This window comes from Dermochelys coriacea, chromosome 3, assembly GCF_009764565.3.
Source record: "Dermochelys coriacea isolate rDerCor1 chromosome 3, rDerCor1.pri.v4, whole genome shotgun sequence".
NCBI lineage: Eukaryota > Metazoa > Chordata > Testudines > Dermochelyidae > Dermochelys > Dermochelys coriacea.
In genome coordinates, this window is record NC_050070.1 from 48,260,173 (window position 1) to 48,276,361 (window position 16,189).

At 39.6% G+C, this 16,189-nt stretch overlaps 1 protein-coding gene and 1 long non-coding RNA gene across 5 annotated transcripts in view; one reads left to right on the top strand and one right to left on the bottom strand.

Moving 5' to 3' along the window:
- The window catches only part of BEND6 (BEN domain containing 6), a 41,819-nt gene that overhangs the window by 8,899 nt on the left and 16,731 nt on the right, over window positions 1–16,189 (top strand). For 2 of the 4 annotated variants that reach the window (XM_038397739.2, XM_043510405.1), the window contains exons 2-7: window positions 3,993–4,314; window positions 7,897–8,125; window positions 8,234–8,379; window positions 8,919–9,017; window positions 9,385–9,562; window positions 11,405–11,622. In XM_038397739.2, the coding sequence (XP_038253667.1) occupies window positions 7,930–8,125; window positions 8,234–8,379; window positions 8,919–9,017; window positions 9,385–9,562; window positions 11,405–11,622 (837 nt within the window). In that variant the 5' untranslated portion in view covers window positions 3,993–4,314; window positions 7,897–7,929. The remainder of the gene's footprint in view (window positions 1–3,992; window positions 4,315–7,896; window positions 8,126–8,233; window positions 8,380–8,918; window positions 9,018–9,384; window positions 9,563–11,404; window positions 11,623–16,189) is intronic. The other 2 variants (XM_043510404.1, XM_043510403.1) reach the window with 1 other exon arrangement.
- Window positions 1–16,189, bottom strand: part of LOC119853979 — a 49,205-nt gene that overhangs the window by 6,306 nt on the left and 26,710 nt on the right. The window lies entirely within an intron of this gene.

Below are 16,189 nucleotides of genomic sequence, written 5' to 3' on the forward strand. Positions count from 1 at the left end.
TGCTTGATAGTTTCTTTGAAAGTCGACTAATGAAAGTAAACCTCTGAGTTCAGTAAAGGCATCTCCACAGTCTCTGTGAGTCTGCACAACATATTGAGCTGTTAGCTAAATTAATTACTAATTTTAAAATATTGTTATAATCCTTGAGCTACTAAATAGTTCTGCTTAGTAAATCCATTATTTTTTCTTTGTCATCTCTCAGGATTACAAAAGAAGATAGATGGTTTGGTGAAGGAACTAGAGCATTTTCAAAGAAAATCCTTCAACCTTATAATTAAAAACAGAATTGTACTTGTGGTGGACATTAATATACTTAGGAGTTATTAATATTTCAAGGTATTTCTAGGTTGCTGAAGCCCACAGCATGCAGGAAACTCCAGTGAAAAAATAATAATCATCGCACAGATTCCTCAAGGAGATTTTTGACACCCAGTACAAGGTATAGGCCAAACCCTGCAGACTTCAAATGCCAATGGGACTCTGAAATCAGTGAGACTACCCGTGTAAATAAGATAATATGGCTTACTGTGAATTACATCAGTTCACACAGAAGTATCTCAAAATATTTCACAGCCAGTTATACCAGACTAACCATCCATTATAATTAAGTTATGGAGAAGTACAGTTGATAGATACTGATAGTAAGAATTGTGTAGCTAAATTCCCTCACACATTACCCTGAAATTTTACTTTACTGTTATACCCCCTGCTAAATATCAGAGGGGTAGACGTGTTAGTCTGTATCCACAAAAACAACGAGGAGTCCGGTGGCACCTTAAAGACTAACAGATTTATCTGGGCATAAGCTTTCATGGGTAAAAAACCCATTTCTTCAGATGCATGGAGTGAAAATCACAGATGCAGGCATAAATATACTGGCACATGAAGAGAAGGGAGTTACCGTACAAGTGGAGAACCAGTGCTGACAGGGCCAGTTCAATCAGGGTGGATGTGGACCACTCCCAATAATTGATGAGGAGGTATCAACACCAAGAGAGGGAAAATTGCTTTTGTAGTGAGCCAGCTACTCCTAGTCCCTATTCAAGCCCAAATTTATAATGTTAAATTTGCAAATGAATTGTAGCTCTGCAGTTTCTCTTCGAAGTCTGTTTTTGAAGTTTTTTGGTGAAGGATGACTACTTTTAAATCTATTATAGAATGTCCAGGGAGATTAAAGTGTTCTCCTACTGGCTTTTGTATGTTACAATTTCTGATGTCTGATTTGTGTCCATTTATTCTTTTATGTAGAGAAAGTGGATATGGGGTAGTGCCGTAGTTCTCAAACTTTTGTATTTGTGATCCCTTTTCCATAGGAAGCCTCTGAGTGCGACCCCCCTTATAAATTAAAAATACTTTTTAATATATTTAACACCATTATAAATGCTGGAGACAAAGCGGGGCTTGGGGTGGAGACTGACAGTTTATGACCCCCCCCCCAGATAATATCCTCACGACCCCCTGAGGGGTTCCAACCCCCGGTTTGAGAACCCCTGGGGTAGTGGATATGGGGTAATTTTAAATGTATCTACACAATCTTTAAAGTTCTGTGATATTCTGATACATTTCCCCCTAATTTTACAGCTAAATATGCAACACAATATCTCTGTTTTTTCTGGGAAGTCTGGGCTCTGTAAACCTTTCCTGAGAGCTGTGGATTTTGCTTCTACATAAGTCATTCTTTCCCATAAAATGACTATGATATCACTCTATAAAGCTCTTGAGCAATAACAGCACTTCTGCATTCCTCATGGAGGGCCTAATTCTTCTCCCTCTGAAGTCAATGATAAATCTCACACTGACTTCAGTGGGAACAGAATTAGACCATAGAACTGGAAAAATAAAATAGTTAAATAAGGCCTTAATTTTAATTAAAAATTTGTTATGAGGCCATTTAAATTCTCTTGAGTTTTTATTTTAGTCCAAGGTATTTTGCACCCATATCTTTAATTTTCTTGGGAAATTCAGTTTAAAAAGCAAAGGAAACCAAACTCTGTAAATAGGACCAGTATCCTAGTGTGGAGTGAAGTGGTTTTGGCTTCAGCAGACCCAGCTTCCTCCCTTTCTGCTGATAACTGGTTAGCGGAGGGACTTTGCAGTGAGAACTAGGATTAGTAAAGGCTGGACCCGGAAGGCAGTCAATATAAAATGTTAACAATTGTAGGATGTATGAATTTCAGAATGATCACGTTTCACTACAATACCATGATTTTAGTCTTTTCTTTCTAGGCATTAATCCTGGGAATATAGGAAACAGGTATACAGTATAGGATTGTATATTGTGGGCCTGATCTTGTTTCTGTTGAAATCAATAGCAAAGCTCTCACTGACTTCAGTGAGAACAGACGCAGACTCAGTGAGTGTCTAAAATCTCATGTTGTAAATCTGTAACACTTTACATTACGTTTACTGAGAGGAAAGAGAAGTAGTGATCTCATTGTGGTATCTGCCAGCTCTCCTGCTGAATGGAGCTGGAACAGACTGTGTCAGCCACAGGGAGGGAGATGTCTTTACAAAGACTTTTGTATTTGTTTTTCTTATTCTGGCTTTCCTGGTTGCTTAGTAACATTATCCTATGTGAAAAATTGTATATTTAATGTCTGTTCAGGATGTGAGATGTGAGCATGTCTGCAAAAATTAGGGATCCAATTAATATATGTTTCCTCCACACAGCATGTAAATGGCTGCTTCCACCTTTTTTCTTCTTCTACAGGCTATCTGATTTCAGAGAAACTAGGGATAGATGTGGGTCTCAAGAGAAATAAACAGTAAATGTAAGGAACAATAGATTTGAAATGGGTAGCTTGTGTTTTCAGATGGAGAATCTGGCAGTTGTAAAGTATCTTGCTTACAAAAGCCTGCAAGTGTGGATTTTAACAAATGGTACAAAACCCCCTTCTGTAGTTAGTAACTGCACACTGTAATATTAGTGAACAATTACATCTCTCCCAGTTAAAATGATTTAATCCACCAAAACTCTCAATGTCAGGACTCTGACATAAAGCCTCCCAAAGCAGAGAAAAAAAGATTGAGAACACAAGATCAGATTCATTCTACACTGATAAATTTTAAACACCAGGCTCCAAAAGCAGAAAGTCCAGCAGAAATGGGGGACTGGACTTAGCTGGTACAGCCTCAAAAGTGGCCAGGACCCTGTCAGGGTGGGACAGTCTAAGGCAGGGGTTCTAAAACTGGCAGTTGTGACCCCTCGGGGTCATGAGGTTATTACGTGGGGGTCGCAAGCTGTCAGGCTCCACTCCCAAATCCTGCTTCACCTCCAGCAGGCAGTCCTCAGACTTATGACACAATTGGTTCCTGAAAATTGTGTCTTAAGTCAAAAATGTCATTTCCCAGAGGAACAATGTCAGATTGAGCATTGTAAAGTCAAAACCGACGTTGTAAAGTCAAATCACGATGACAATTTATAAACGCCATAAGTGCTGTTTGTCGTAACTCGAACGTCATAAAGTCAAGGACTGCCTGTAGTGTTAAATATAAAAAAATGTGTTTTTAATTTATAAGGGGGGATTGCACTCAGAGGCTTGATGTGTGAAAGGGGTCACCAATACAAAAGTTTGAGAACCACAGGTCTAAGTCTGGGAGATGCATAAATAGCCTCTTTCTGGAGCTCTAGACCACTGGAGCTACTGGAGGCTGGATCAGATTATAAAGCTGCCCTCTTCTACAGTGCAGGCTTATGAGTTGAGCTGGTTGGGGTTTATTGACTAAACATTTTTCATTGGATAGTGCTGATTCATTGAAACTAAAACTGTTTGCTAGAAAAGATCCATTTCAACAAATTTCCCATTTCGAAAAGGTTTTGAGGAAACAAAGTTTATAAATTGTCAAAATGTCACATTTTAGCAGTTTTTTTAAATGAAAATTTTTGGCAGTTTTTACTATTATTCTGTCTTATTCTGCCCAAGCAGCAACTAGAGGCCCTAATCAGGGTGTGTACACATTTGTTTTACATTTGTGGTGATCTGTTTTGTCAGAGAACATCTCCTGGAGATGATGCATCCGATCATCCAGTCCTTACTCAAGCAAGACGCCCATTGACTCCATCTGAAGAAGTGGGTTTTCTACCCACGAAAGCTTATACCCAAATAAACCTGTTAGTCTTTAAGATGCCACCGGACTCCTTGTTGTTTTTACTGACTCCAGTGAGAGTTTTGCATGTGAAAGAACTGCAAGACTGGCCTGATATTTCCTTCCATAGGTGGAGAATCCTGGACTTTTTCTTTTCTTCATTACAGACATTTCGTTCTACCTTTCCAACCACTTTAATTACTTTCTCAAGAAGATGCCAACAGACAGGTAGGTATTGATCCCTGAGGGTCTCTAGCTTGTCACAGTAAATTGTGTGAAGAGATCAGTGGGGGGAAAGAAAAATACCAAAGAAATCCAAGGTTCTGTTATTTTACTCAATGTCCTTTATGTTGCAATAAGACTGATTTAAACCATTTCGTGTCTAACATATTTAAAACAGCTGGACTGCCTGCTGATTCAGTGCTGCAATAGCAGCAGAGGGAAGTGGATGATAGAGAGTCTCTGCCACCTCGTCAGCACGGCTTTCTTGCCTCAGTCTCTGCAAAAGCAGCAAGAGCAGCAGCATAACACAAATGTCTTTTAAAGCAGCCGGGAAAACTTTGTGACTTCTCCCCCCAAAACCAGGGGAGTCATGCAATCCATGACTGTGTGACAAATCTCTAGCCCTGAATATTATTTTCTAATTTCTATCAAAGTCCCATGTTTTTAAGTTGGCAGGCTCTCAGTGAAATAGGTTCAGTGGTTTACCATTGTATCCACCCACCACTTGCAAAAACCCTCAAAAGTCACAGATTTTTTTTAAATAATGATTAAATTACAGAGTCCATGACTGTTGTGATAAAGCTCTAATTATCCCTGTCAGGCAGGCTGGGTTTGTCAGAGCATGCACATGTACTCAGACCTCTTTTAAACCCTGCACTTTGTATATCTCACTTTGGCCAAATTTCTATTCCATTGGCCTGATTTTAGTGTGAATTTTGGACTTCATCTGTTCCTATCGAAGTCAACGGCAAAACTTCACTGGGAGCAGGAGCATAACCTGAGGGCTCAATTCTGCCACCTACACCAATGTTAAGTGATTCCTTCTTTTGGACTAAAGAGCTACTCAGCATGTGTAAGGGTGGCAGAATTAGGATCCTAGTGATTCATGACTTGAGGATTCCTCTTCCCCAGGCTTTACGTGTAAAGTTTTGGGTGTTTTCAGATAATCTGGGGCTTTCTAGTTGCTCTGAGAATCATAGAAGTATAGGACTGGAAGGGACCTCAGTAGGTCATCTAGTCCCGTCCCCTTCTCTCAAGGCAGGACTACCTGATAATTAGACCATTCCTGAGGAGTGTTTAACTTGTTCTTAAAATCCTCCAATGACGAAGATTCCATAAGCTCTTTAGGCAATTTGTTCCAGTGCTTAACAAATCCTGACAATGGGGAAGTTTTTCCTAACGTTCAACCTAAACCTCCCTTGGTGCAATTTAATCCCATTGCTTCTTGTCCTATTCTCAGAGGTTAAGGAGAGGAATTTTCCACCCTCCTCCTTATAACAACCTTTTATGTACTTGAAAACTGTCTGTCTCCCTCTGTCTTCTCTTCTCCAGACTAAAAAAGCCCAATTTTTTCAATCTTCCCTCATAGGTCATGTTTTCTAGACCTTTAATCATTTTTGTTGCTCTCCTTTTGACCTTCTCTAGTTGGTCCACATCTTTCCTGAAATGTTGCACCCAGAACTGGACACAATGCTCCAGCTGAGGTCTTCTTGTGCAGAGTAGAGTGGAAGAATTACTTCTCGTGTCTTGCTTACAACATTTTTGCTGATACATCCCAGAATGATGTTTGCTTTTTTTTTTTTTTTTTTTTGGCAACAGTGTTAAACTGTTGACTCATATATAGCTTGTGATCCACTATGACTCCCAGATCCCTTTCTGCAGTACTCCCTCCTAGGCAATCATTTCCCATTTTGTGTGTGTGCAATTGATTGTTCCTTCCTAAGTGGAGTACTTTGCATTCATATTAAAGAAAATATAATCTCATGAAATTGCACTTCCTTGAAAAAATGTAAAATAGAAGTACAACCCAGTCCTATACAGTACTAGTGATATAATACCCAACAAACTCTTCACAGAGTACTAATGATAATTCTTATTCCATTTCTCAGCCTAGATGTCACATTGTTTTTAACAGAACAAACTAAAACACAAACTACTTCAGTTTGCATTTTGTTCCTTCCCTTCCCCCTGTCCATGAATTTTTAATACTGCCAAGAGGATTAAAATAGTCCTTTCCTTCCTTTGCTTTAAGAGTCTAATGTAAAAAAAAAGGGGGGGGGAATGCAAATGTTGGTTCTGTGTTCTCCTTATAGCTTTTATTCTGTAGTTCATAAAAGGCAGCCCAACTGTCTAATAATCCTGAGACTGACATTTCTTATATATGTTAACTTTTCCATTGCCAGGATGTGTCAGACTTCATCCACTCACTTATCCTTGGTGTTCTGGGTTGCTCCTATATGGCTGTAATTGTACTGTACATCTTGTTGCCCAAAGGATGATTAATAGTCTTCTAGTCATACATCCCTTTAAATAGAATACACAATACATACACCTCAAGTTGCAAGGGTAAACTACTCTCTGAAGTTTTTATCATCTTTGTACCTTTAAGCCTTCTGAGTCTGTATAATCTCAGAGAGGTTTTACCTCTGCATTAAGGACACTATAAGGTGAGGCAAACTTCAGGCATAATAGTCAGGCTGCAGCAGACAGATAAGGAGACCAGGTAGTAGTGGGGAGGCAGAGATCTTCTGTGTGGATGCCCCTTTTCTTCAGTGGATCCCCTGTAGTGTATAGGTTTGGAGAACATAAGAACGGCCATACTGTGTCAGACCAAAGGTCCATCTAGCCCCATATCCTGTCTTCCGACAGTGGCTAATGCTAGATACCCCAGAGGGAATGAACAGGTAATCATCAAGTGATCCATTCCCTGTCGCTCATTCCCAGCTTCTGGCAAACAGAGGCTAGAGACACCATCCCTGCCCATCCTGGCTAATAGCCATTGATGGACCTATCCTCCATGAACTTACCTTGTTCTTTTTTTGAACCCTGTTATAGTCTTGGCCTTCAAAATATTCTCTGGCAAAGAGTTCCACAAGTTGACTGTGCATGGTGTGAAGAAATATTTCCTTTTGTTTGTTTTAAACCTGCTGCCTATTAATTTCATTTTGTGACCTCATGTTCTTGTGTTATGAGAAGGGGTAAATAACACTTCCTTATTTACTTTCTCCACACAGTCATGATTTTATAGACCTCTATCATTTCCCCCTTAGTCATCTCTTTTCCAAGCTGAAAAGTCCCCAGTCTTATTAATCTCTCTTCTTATGGAAGCCATTCCATACCGCTAATAATTTTTGTTGCCCTTTACTGAACCTTTTCCAATTCTAATATATCTTTTTGAGATGGGGCCACCACATCTGCATGCAGAATTCAAGATGTGGCCATACCATAGATTTATATGGAGGCAATATGATATTTTCTCTCTCATCTATCCCTTTCCTTATGGTTCCTAACATTCTGTTCACTTTTTTGATTGCTGATGCACATTGAGACCAAATCTCTTTCCACATCTGTGGCTGTATGTATGCTGGGCAAACTCTTCCCCTCTCCCCTTTTGAAGGAAGAGTTCACAGGAGACTGGGTTAGTTTTCTCTTCTTCCCCTATACAGGTTATTTTCACACAGAGAGGCCCTCAGATTGTAAGATCCAAGGAGGAGAGGGTTGGATTTTTTAAAAAAATCTGTTTATAAAACTTCATGTACACCAGTGACATGATGAAGTAACAATTATTTTTCCTATGAAATTCTTCAGGCTGTGGCTGTGTGACAAGGAAATCCCTTAAAAATGAAAAAGTTCACGCTGTTCGATTTTGTAAATGATAATTTGCTACAAATTGGAGAGACTTCATGGATTCAGGATCTTCCCAGTGATGACAGTGAACTAGAAGGACTCCTGAAACCAAATGAGCAGGTGCTAGTTAACTGGCCTGTGGGAGAAAGAAAGACAGAGAAACATTTAGTAAAAGTAGTGTACATGAGTGGTGAGTCCATCTGCAAAGCAGCCCATTTATAACTATTTAATTTCAGATGTCACTAGCTGACTAGCAGAATAGTATCATCTGCTTGGACTTTTCTTTTCTCCACTACAGATGACCCTCAAGAGCTAGTTGAGATGATGCAGAAGATATTGCAAGCGGATGAAATTACAAAAATACAAGTTCTTGGAAAAGGCAAGAGGAAGAGGATTGAGATGATATTCTCAGAGAGTGAAGATAGTGACCTGGACAAAGGCCAGGTGGGTTTTCAGTCTCTGTTGTTTTCCCAAGTGTGAACCTGTTACTTTTATGCCCTAATATAATGTTCCAGTGCATTGCTCGTGACTTTTCTGGGTACACAGTATGTATATGTTGGCAGTGGAGACAAAGACAATCTTCACATCATGCCTTAGCTCAATGACATGTTGGGGTAATTGATAACACGGGTCCAGATCTTCCCTCCATCCTTATCAGAAGTTGCAGAAAGAGAAAATATATGTAGAATCTTCACAGCTTTGGATGTTGTGCACCTACACTGCATCATCCCCAATGAGGAAGGGCTCTGACAACACCATAAAGTGGGCAAGGGTCATGGCTTCTGAAGTCTGCCATGGAGTGAGATCTGCAAATTACTCAGGAGAATCCATGGATCTCAGAACTGACAAAAGATACAGACATATTTTTTCTACTCAAAGGACACAGTAAGGCCAAAATGAATAAATGTTTGTAGTGTACAATGAAATCTTCTGATAGAAAACACTATGTGAGCGCAAATGTGTTATCATGTGGTTATTTTCAGGGGAAAATGATGAAGAGTATAAAAAGAAAGAAATCATTACAGGCCTCTGCCTCTGCCAACATCCTGAGTCAACTTGAAACATCTTTAATTAACAAACAGGTAAAACATCTTGTCTTCAGTAATTTGCAGCTGTGCAGCACAACAAAGCTGAGGTTCACATTTTAAAAAAATTAATGTATTTAAAATTTTAAGTGAATTAGTGCTGATGAAAGATGCTATCTTACTATATGTTCATATAGTGCTTGGGATATATAAAGTAGTGTATTAGAGCTAAGTATTGTTAATATTGTAGTCAACCAGTTAGTTGAATTACAGTATCAATGTTAGTTAAGTTGATTATGAAGGTGAACTCATATTTATACTTTGTGTGTCTTTGTAAAGATAATATCCTCCTTTAGCCAAACAGTTTAATAGTAGATACTTTTATTTTCTATTGTTGCTTTTTAGCCCAATTTATTTTTTTCAGAGAGAACCGTATTCTGGAAATGCCTTTCTGTACAGCGAAAGCAGTAGTGATGATGAGGAGCCCTTGTTTCAGTTATCCAAAGTGGAACTACGTGCCAAAATAAAAAGTCTGAAAAGGAAACTGACAGATACCATGAGAGAAAACTGTCGCCTACGGCAGTCACTGGTCATGCTTCAAGGTAAACTGTGGGAAAATGGACACTTTTTGATGAAGAGGAGAGCTGAAAGCACATAAAGTCCTGATTGTTGTGAGGACACTTACATGAGAATTATGAGTGCTGAAACATCTATCAAGATCTAGCCCCAAATTAGTAAAAAAAAGTCATTTCTGCATGACTACAGCATTTAATTCCAGTTGGCCCATAGATGAAATCAACTTAAAAAGAGACTGTGAGATCATTGAGTTTAAAGATGGGGAAAAAACTGATTAAATCAGCTGGATTGTTCCTCACAGAACATTTTCATGTGCTTTGTATAATTGTAGGTCAAGTTTGAATAACTCCAGCAACTGGGACTCCACTGACCCAAGTCTAACTGATGTTATTGTTCGGCAATTATTGATATTCTAAAATTTCCCCTACTTAGTTCTATCCCTTAACTTCTAATTATTCATCCCTGCACCAAATAATTTCTTCCTTGTGAAAATCATCAGTTATTTCCAGGTGATGCCTTGTAATCTTTTAACCAATTTATATCCATTTAGCTCTTTTAACCAAGCCTTTAATCACCTTAGTTGGCCTTCTCTGGATCCCCCACCAATTCATTGTTGTTTTCTTAATATGGGCAGCCAAAACTGTATGCAGCATTCAAAATGTAAATGAACAAATGTTGCTTAAATAGGCAGGTCTGTCACCTGCCTTATTAGTAACATGATGCCACCGAATGTACAACCCAATATAACATTGCTTTTTTTTCCCCCTTGGTCACCATATGATGTTGCAAGCACATATTCAGTTCAGTTCATTGTCTGCCTAGTCCTCTCTCATTGCTACTTGGTTTCAGTCTTCCCATACCCATTTGACCTGTGTGTTCTGGATTGTTTTTATCAGTAGCATTTTTTCAGGTTGAATCTGATATTGTTAATATCTGATATTGTTAATATTTCAGGTTGAATCTGATATTGTTAATAGATTGGTCCCAGGATCGTAGAGAGACAAAGTGGGTGAGGTAATATCTTTTATTGGACCAACTTCTGTTGGTGAGAGAGACAAGTTTTGAGCTTACCCAGAGAGAGTTTACGCTCTCTCTAACAGAAATTGGTCCAGTAAAAGACTGTTAATATCTGTCCATTTCTTTTAAATTGCTAGGTCAATTTCTACTTTCCTCTTGAGTGCTTACATTTCCCCTTTGCTGTATAATTTCTATTAGTTTAATTACTGTGCTTTTTGCTTCCTCTTTATCTCTTACAGTGTTTCATCAGATCATGCTTTGCCACTCCACTGAATGTAATCTCTGTAATGGACTCACTCCAGAAAAGCTCATCTGTGTAAATAATATGTTGACCAAATAAGGGGACATTTTAAAGGATTTCTTATAACAAGAAATAAAAGGTCAAATGCAGCCAGACATATCTCCATTCTAGTGAATAGAATTGGACCTGCTTCTAACTATTCTGAATTTCGCCCATACTCTTCAATCTTGTAGTGCTGTACATATTTTGAGAAAACAGTGTAAGAGAAAGACATGAAAAACAGCCAGGTCAGCATCACGGTGGGCATGTGTTAACCAATGGCTCCTTTTATCAATCAGCAGAGAGCTAGCACATTGCTTATGCTGGAAGCCTGATCTCCATTGTGGGGTTCATTTGATGACAGGGCAGGGAAGGAATTTTAAAAAAAGGAAGCAGCATTCTAATGATATCTCTGCTGATTGCTGGGGTTGGTCTAGATGGAGACTGCAAGCCCTGTTCTTTTGACTACTGTGACAGGAGTTTGGTTATAAAAATATCTGTATACATGAAACTAAACCAAAGTTTAGTAGCATCACTGGCTATCCTTAGTGATCACTCTTTCTAATTTCAGTGTTGCCACAGGCAGTCACACATTTTGAGGAACTGGTAGGTATGGCTGAGGCCCTGCTCAAAGGGGGAGTGACCACATCTGCCTCCAGTATTCATTCACACACCGTCGGGAAAGCATCAAACAGTTCTTTATCAGATTCATATGCAACTATCCACAGTAACTCCAATTCACCAGTAGCATTGAACATGGAGGAAGAGGAGCAACAGCCTGAGAAACAGGTTAGCTGAAAGCTCATTTCAGCAATAAGAGTGAAATAAAAGTTGATATATTGCAACATTTATTGAGACTATGTAAAGAAAAGTAAAGCTCAGTAATGATAATTTTATTATCAGACAGTAATTAGGAAAGTTGAGGAATTTATTAATAAATAATCATTATCCTTTTGTGTGCAAGAAGTTTCCCATTAGACACAGTGAATCACAGTGAGCCCTCAGGTGCAATTTTGCAACTCCCTTGGCTTCAGTAGATTTTCATGTCTTTGGGTGAGGAGAGCATGGACCAGTATGAAATGCTTTTCAATTCAAGGAATAAATCCTATGCTTGGCTGTGCATGGGGGACTTTGATTGACTTCAAACAGCTGAGGGGAACATATGACCTTAAAGTTATGAAACAAGGTCTAACTCTTTCTTTTTAAAATAATAAATAAATAAATGAAGGGAAAAGGGTGTCTTTCTGTCACATTAAAGAGATTGGCCAGAAGTTAATTGGAGTTACTCTGATTTTGCATGACGCAACCTGGATCCCAGGTGTTCCATTATAGTAATAGAGCATTATCAAGAGATCACAGGCACAGAATCTGTACAGGAAAAATATCAATTTAAAGATTTAATTAAAGAATAACTCCATTAGTTTCTGCATTCATAATTTACATAAACATTTCAATGTACTGAGTCATGCCAATCCAAACAAATCAGTTGTATGGATTGTATTTCACATGTCCCTAAATCAGGAAATATCCATTCAAAACTGTTAAGAGATGATGATTTTATTACATATGACAACTGTTATGTACAAAATGTGCTGGGAGAGAAGCTGAGCCCTGATTAGGGGACAGGGCTTCTCTGACTAGAGGTCCTATAAAGGTAGCCAGCCAGTCAGGCAGCAGCACAGACAGCTGCAGTGGCAGAGGAGCCAGCACACAGAGCGGTTAACAGGGGAGTTTGTATTGCGGTGCTTGTTTGGGGTTTGTTTTCACTGTGGGTGGTGGTATTTTGGTGCAGTTTGTGTTTCCCAGATTAACAGAATTTAGGTGGGAAGGCGATGACAGATACAAGGCAACAGTGGGAGTGACCCATGTAGTGGAAGACACAATGAGGATGACTGGATGTGGAAGATGCGGCATGTATATGATCCTGGAATGGGCAACCGGAAAGAGTTTCATCTGCATGAAGTGCCATCTGATAGAGTTGATGGAAGAAAAGATCCTAGGATTGGAGATGCAGGTGGAAAGTCTGGTTAGAAGGGGGTCCGAGCGGATTACGGAGCAAAGGCATGAGGAAGCTGAAGGGAAAAGCTCAGACTTGCAGATGGACGCAGGACTGAAGAACCCTGAGGGGAGACTGCTGGGTGAAGAAAATGGACAGTGGAAACATGTGACTAAGAGAAACAGGCAGAGGAAAAGACAGGAGTGAAGGAGAAATAGAGCTTAAGAACAGGTTTGCAGAATTGGAAAATGAAGAAGGGGCTCAGCAGATGGTCACTGAAGGTGGAAGAGCAGCTATAGGAAAAGGGGAAGAGTCAATGGAGACTACACCAAATATGAGCCCCTGGAGGATACAGGATGGGTTGAAGAGGATTACAAGGGAGAATAGGAATGGAAAGAACTTGCAGCCAGAGGGAACAGGGGATAGACCAGAGAATCGCACCATCACCAGGAAAAGGCAGGTCTACGTGATCGGGGACTCCTAATTGAGAGCTAACCAGAGCTGATCCAGAGAATAGAAGGGTGTCCTGTCTTCCAAGTGCTAAGATATGGGATGTGGACCTGAGGTTGAAGAGGATCCTAAAGAAAGTGGGAAAGAATCCACTGATCGTCCTTCATGTGGGAACAAATTATACCATCAGATTCTCGCTGGAACATATCAAGGTAGACTATGCCAGGTTGGGGAAGACGTTTAAGGAAATAGAGGCTCAGGTGATCTTCAGTGGGATTCTGCCTGTTCCTAGAGAAGGGCAACAAAAGTGTGACAAGATTATGACTATCAACAGATGGCTCACGCAGTGGTGCTATAAGAAGGGCTTTGGGATGTATGGCCACTGAGAGGCATTCATGGACAGAGGATAGTTCTCTCGGGATGGACTTTATCTGAGTAGGGAAGGAAATAGACTTCTAGGACGGAAACTGGCACAACTGATTAAGAGAGCTTTAAGCTAGGAATTTGGAGAAGATGGTTGGGAGATGTCCAGGTAATCTCCATGCCAGACTTTAGCATTGAGAGGGAAGAAAATAAAGTAAGACAGGATACAGCCATGGGTAGGAGAATGTACATAAAGAGGAAGGACAGTGTGGATACCAGTCTAATAGGTCATACTGGCTGTAGAATGTCCATGCCTAATTGTGTAAAGAATGTGAGCGAGGCCAAACAGCAAAAATTAAGATGTTTGTACACCAATGCGAGGAGACTAGGTAACAAAATGGAGGAACTAGAACTACTGGTACAGGAAGTGAAACCTGATATTATAGGGATAACAGAAACATGGTGGAATAGTAGTCATGACTGGACTACAGGTATTGAAGGGTATGTGCTGTTTAGGAAAGACAGAAATAAAGGTTAAGGTGGTGGAGTAGCATTATATATCAATGATGAGGTAGAATGTAAAGAAATAAGAAGCAATGGAATGGATAAGACCAAGTCCATCTGGGCAAAAATCCCATTGGGGAAGAAAATTACTAGAGCCTACCCTGTGATAGTGCCTGGTGTGCTATAGACCTCTGGGTTCTAATTTGGATATGGATAGAGCCCTCTTTAATGTTTTAATGAAGTAAATACAAATGGAAACTGCGTGATCATGGGAGACTAACTTCCCAGATATACACTGGAGGACAAGTGCTAGTAATAATAATAGGGCTCAGATTTTCCTAGTTGCGATAGCTGATGATTCCTTCATCAAGTAGTTGCTGAATTCACAAGAGGGGATGCCATTTCAGATTTGATTTTGGTGAGTAGTGAGGACCTCATAGAAGAAATGGTTGTAGGGGACAGCCTTGGTTCAAGTGATCATAAGCTAATTCAGTTCAAACTGAATGGAAGGATAAACAAAAATAAATCTGCGGCTAGGGTTTTTGATTTCAAAAGGGCTGACTTTCAAAAATTAAGGAAATTAGTTAGGGAAGTGGATTGGACTGAAGAACTTATGGATCTAAAGGCAGAGGAGATCTGGAATTACTTCAAGTCAAAACTGCAGAAGCTATCAGAAGCCTGTATCCCAAGAAAGGGGAAAAAAATTCATAGGCAGGAGTTGTAGACCAAGCTGGATGAGCAAGCATCTCAGAGAGGTGATTAAGAAAAAGCAGAAAGCATACAGGGAGTGGTAGGTGGGAGACATCAGCAAGGAAAGCTACCTTATTGAGGTCAGAACATGTAAGGGATAAAGTGAGAGAGGCTAAAAGTCAAGTAGAGTTGGACCTTGCAAAGGGAATTAAAACCAATAGTAAAAGGTTCTATAGCCATATAAATAAGAACAAAACAAAGAAAGAAAGTGGGACCGCTAAACACTGAGGATGGAGTGGAGGTTAAGGATAATCTAGGCATGGCCCAATATCTGAATAAATACTTTGCCTCAGTCTTTAATGAGGATCCTAGGGATAATGGTAGCATGACAAATGGGAATGAGGATACGGAGGTAGAATAGAGGAGCATATCTGAGGTAGAAGCAAAACTCCCCAACAGCTTAATGGGACTAAATCAAGGAGCCCAGATAATCTTCATTCAAGAATATTAAAGGAATTAGCATATGAAATTGAAAGCCCATTAGCAAGAATTTTTAATGAATCTCTAAACTCAGGGGTTGTACCGTATGACTGGAGAATTACTAACATAGTTCCTATATTTAAGAAAGGGAAAAAAAGTGATCCAGGTAACTACAGGCCTGTTAGTTTGACATCTGTAGTATGCAAGGTCTTGGAAAAAAATCTGAAGGAGAAAGTAGTTAAGAACATTGAGGTCAATGGTAATTGGGACAAAATACAACATGGTTTTACGAAAGGTTGATCGTGCCAAACCAACCTGATCTCCTTCTTTGAGAAAGTAACAGATTTTTTTAGACAAAAGAAATGCAGTCGATCTAAATTACCTAGATTTCAGTAAGGCGTTTGATACGGTGCCACATGGGGAATTATTAGTTAAATTGGAAAAGATGGGGATCAATATGAAAATTGAAAGCTGGATAAGGAATTGTTAAAGGGGAGACTACAGCAGGTCATACTGAAAGATGAACCGTCAGGCTGGAGGGAGGTTACCAGTGGAGTTCCTCGGGGATCGGTTTTGGGACCAATCTTATTTAATCGTTTTATTACTGACCTGAGCACAAAAAGTGGGAGTGTATTAATAAAGTTTGCAGATGATACAAAGCTGGGAAGCATTGCCAATTTAGAGAAGGACCAGGATATCATACAGGAGAATCTGGATGACCTTGTAAACTGGAGTAATAGTAATAGGATGAAATTTAATAGTGAGAAGTGTAAGGTTATGCATTTAGGGATTAATAACAAGAATTTTAGTTATAGCTGGGGACGCATCAATTAGAAGTAACGGAGGAGAAGAAGGACCTTGGAGTATTGGTTG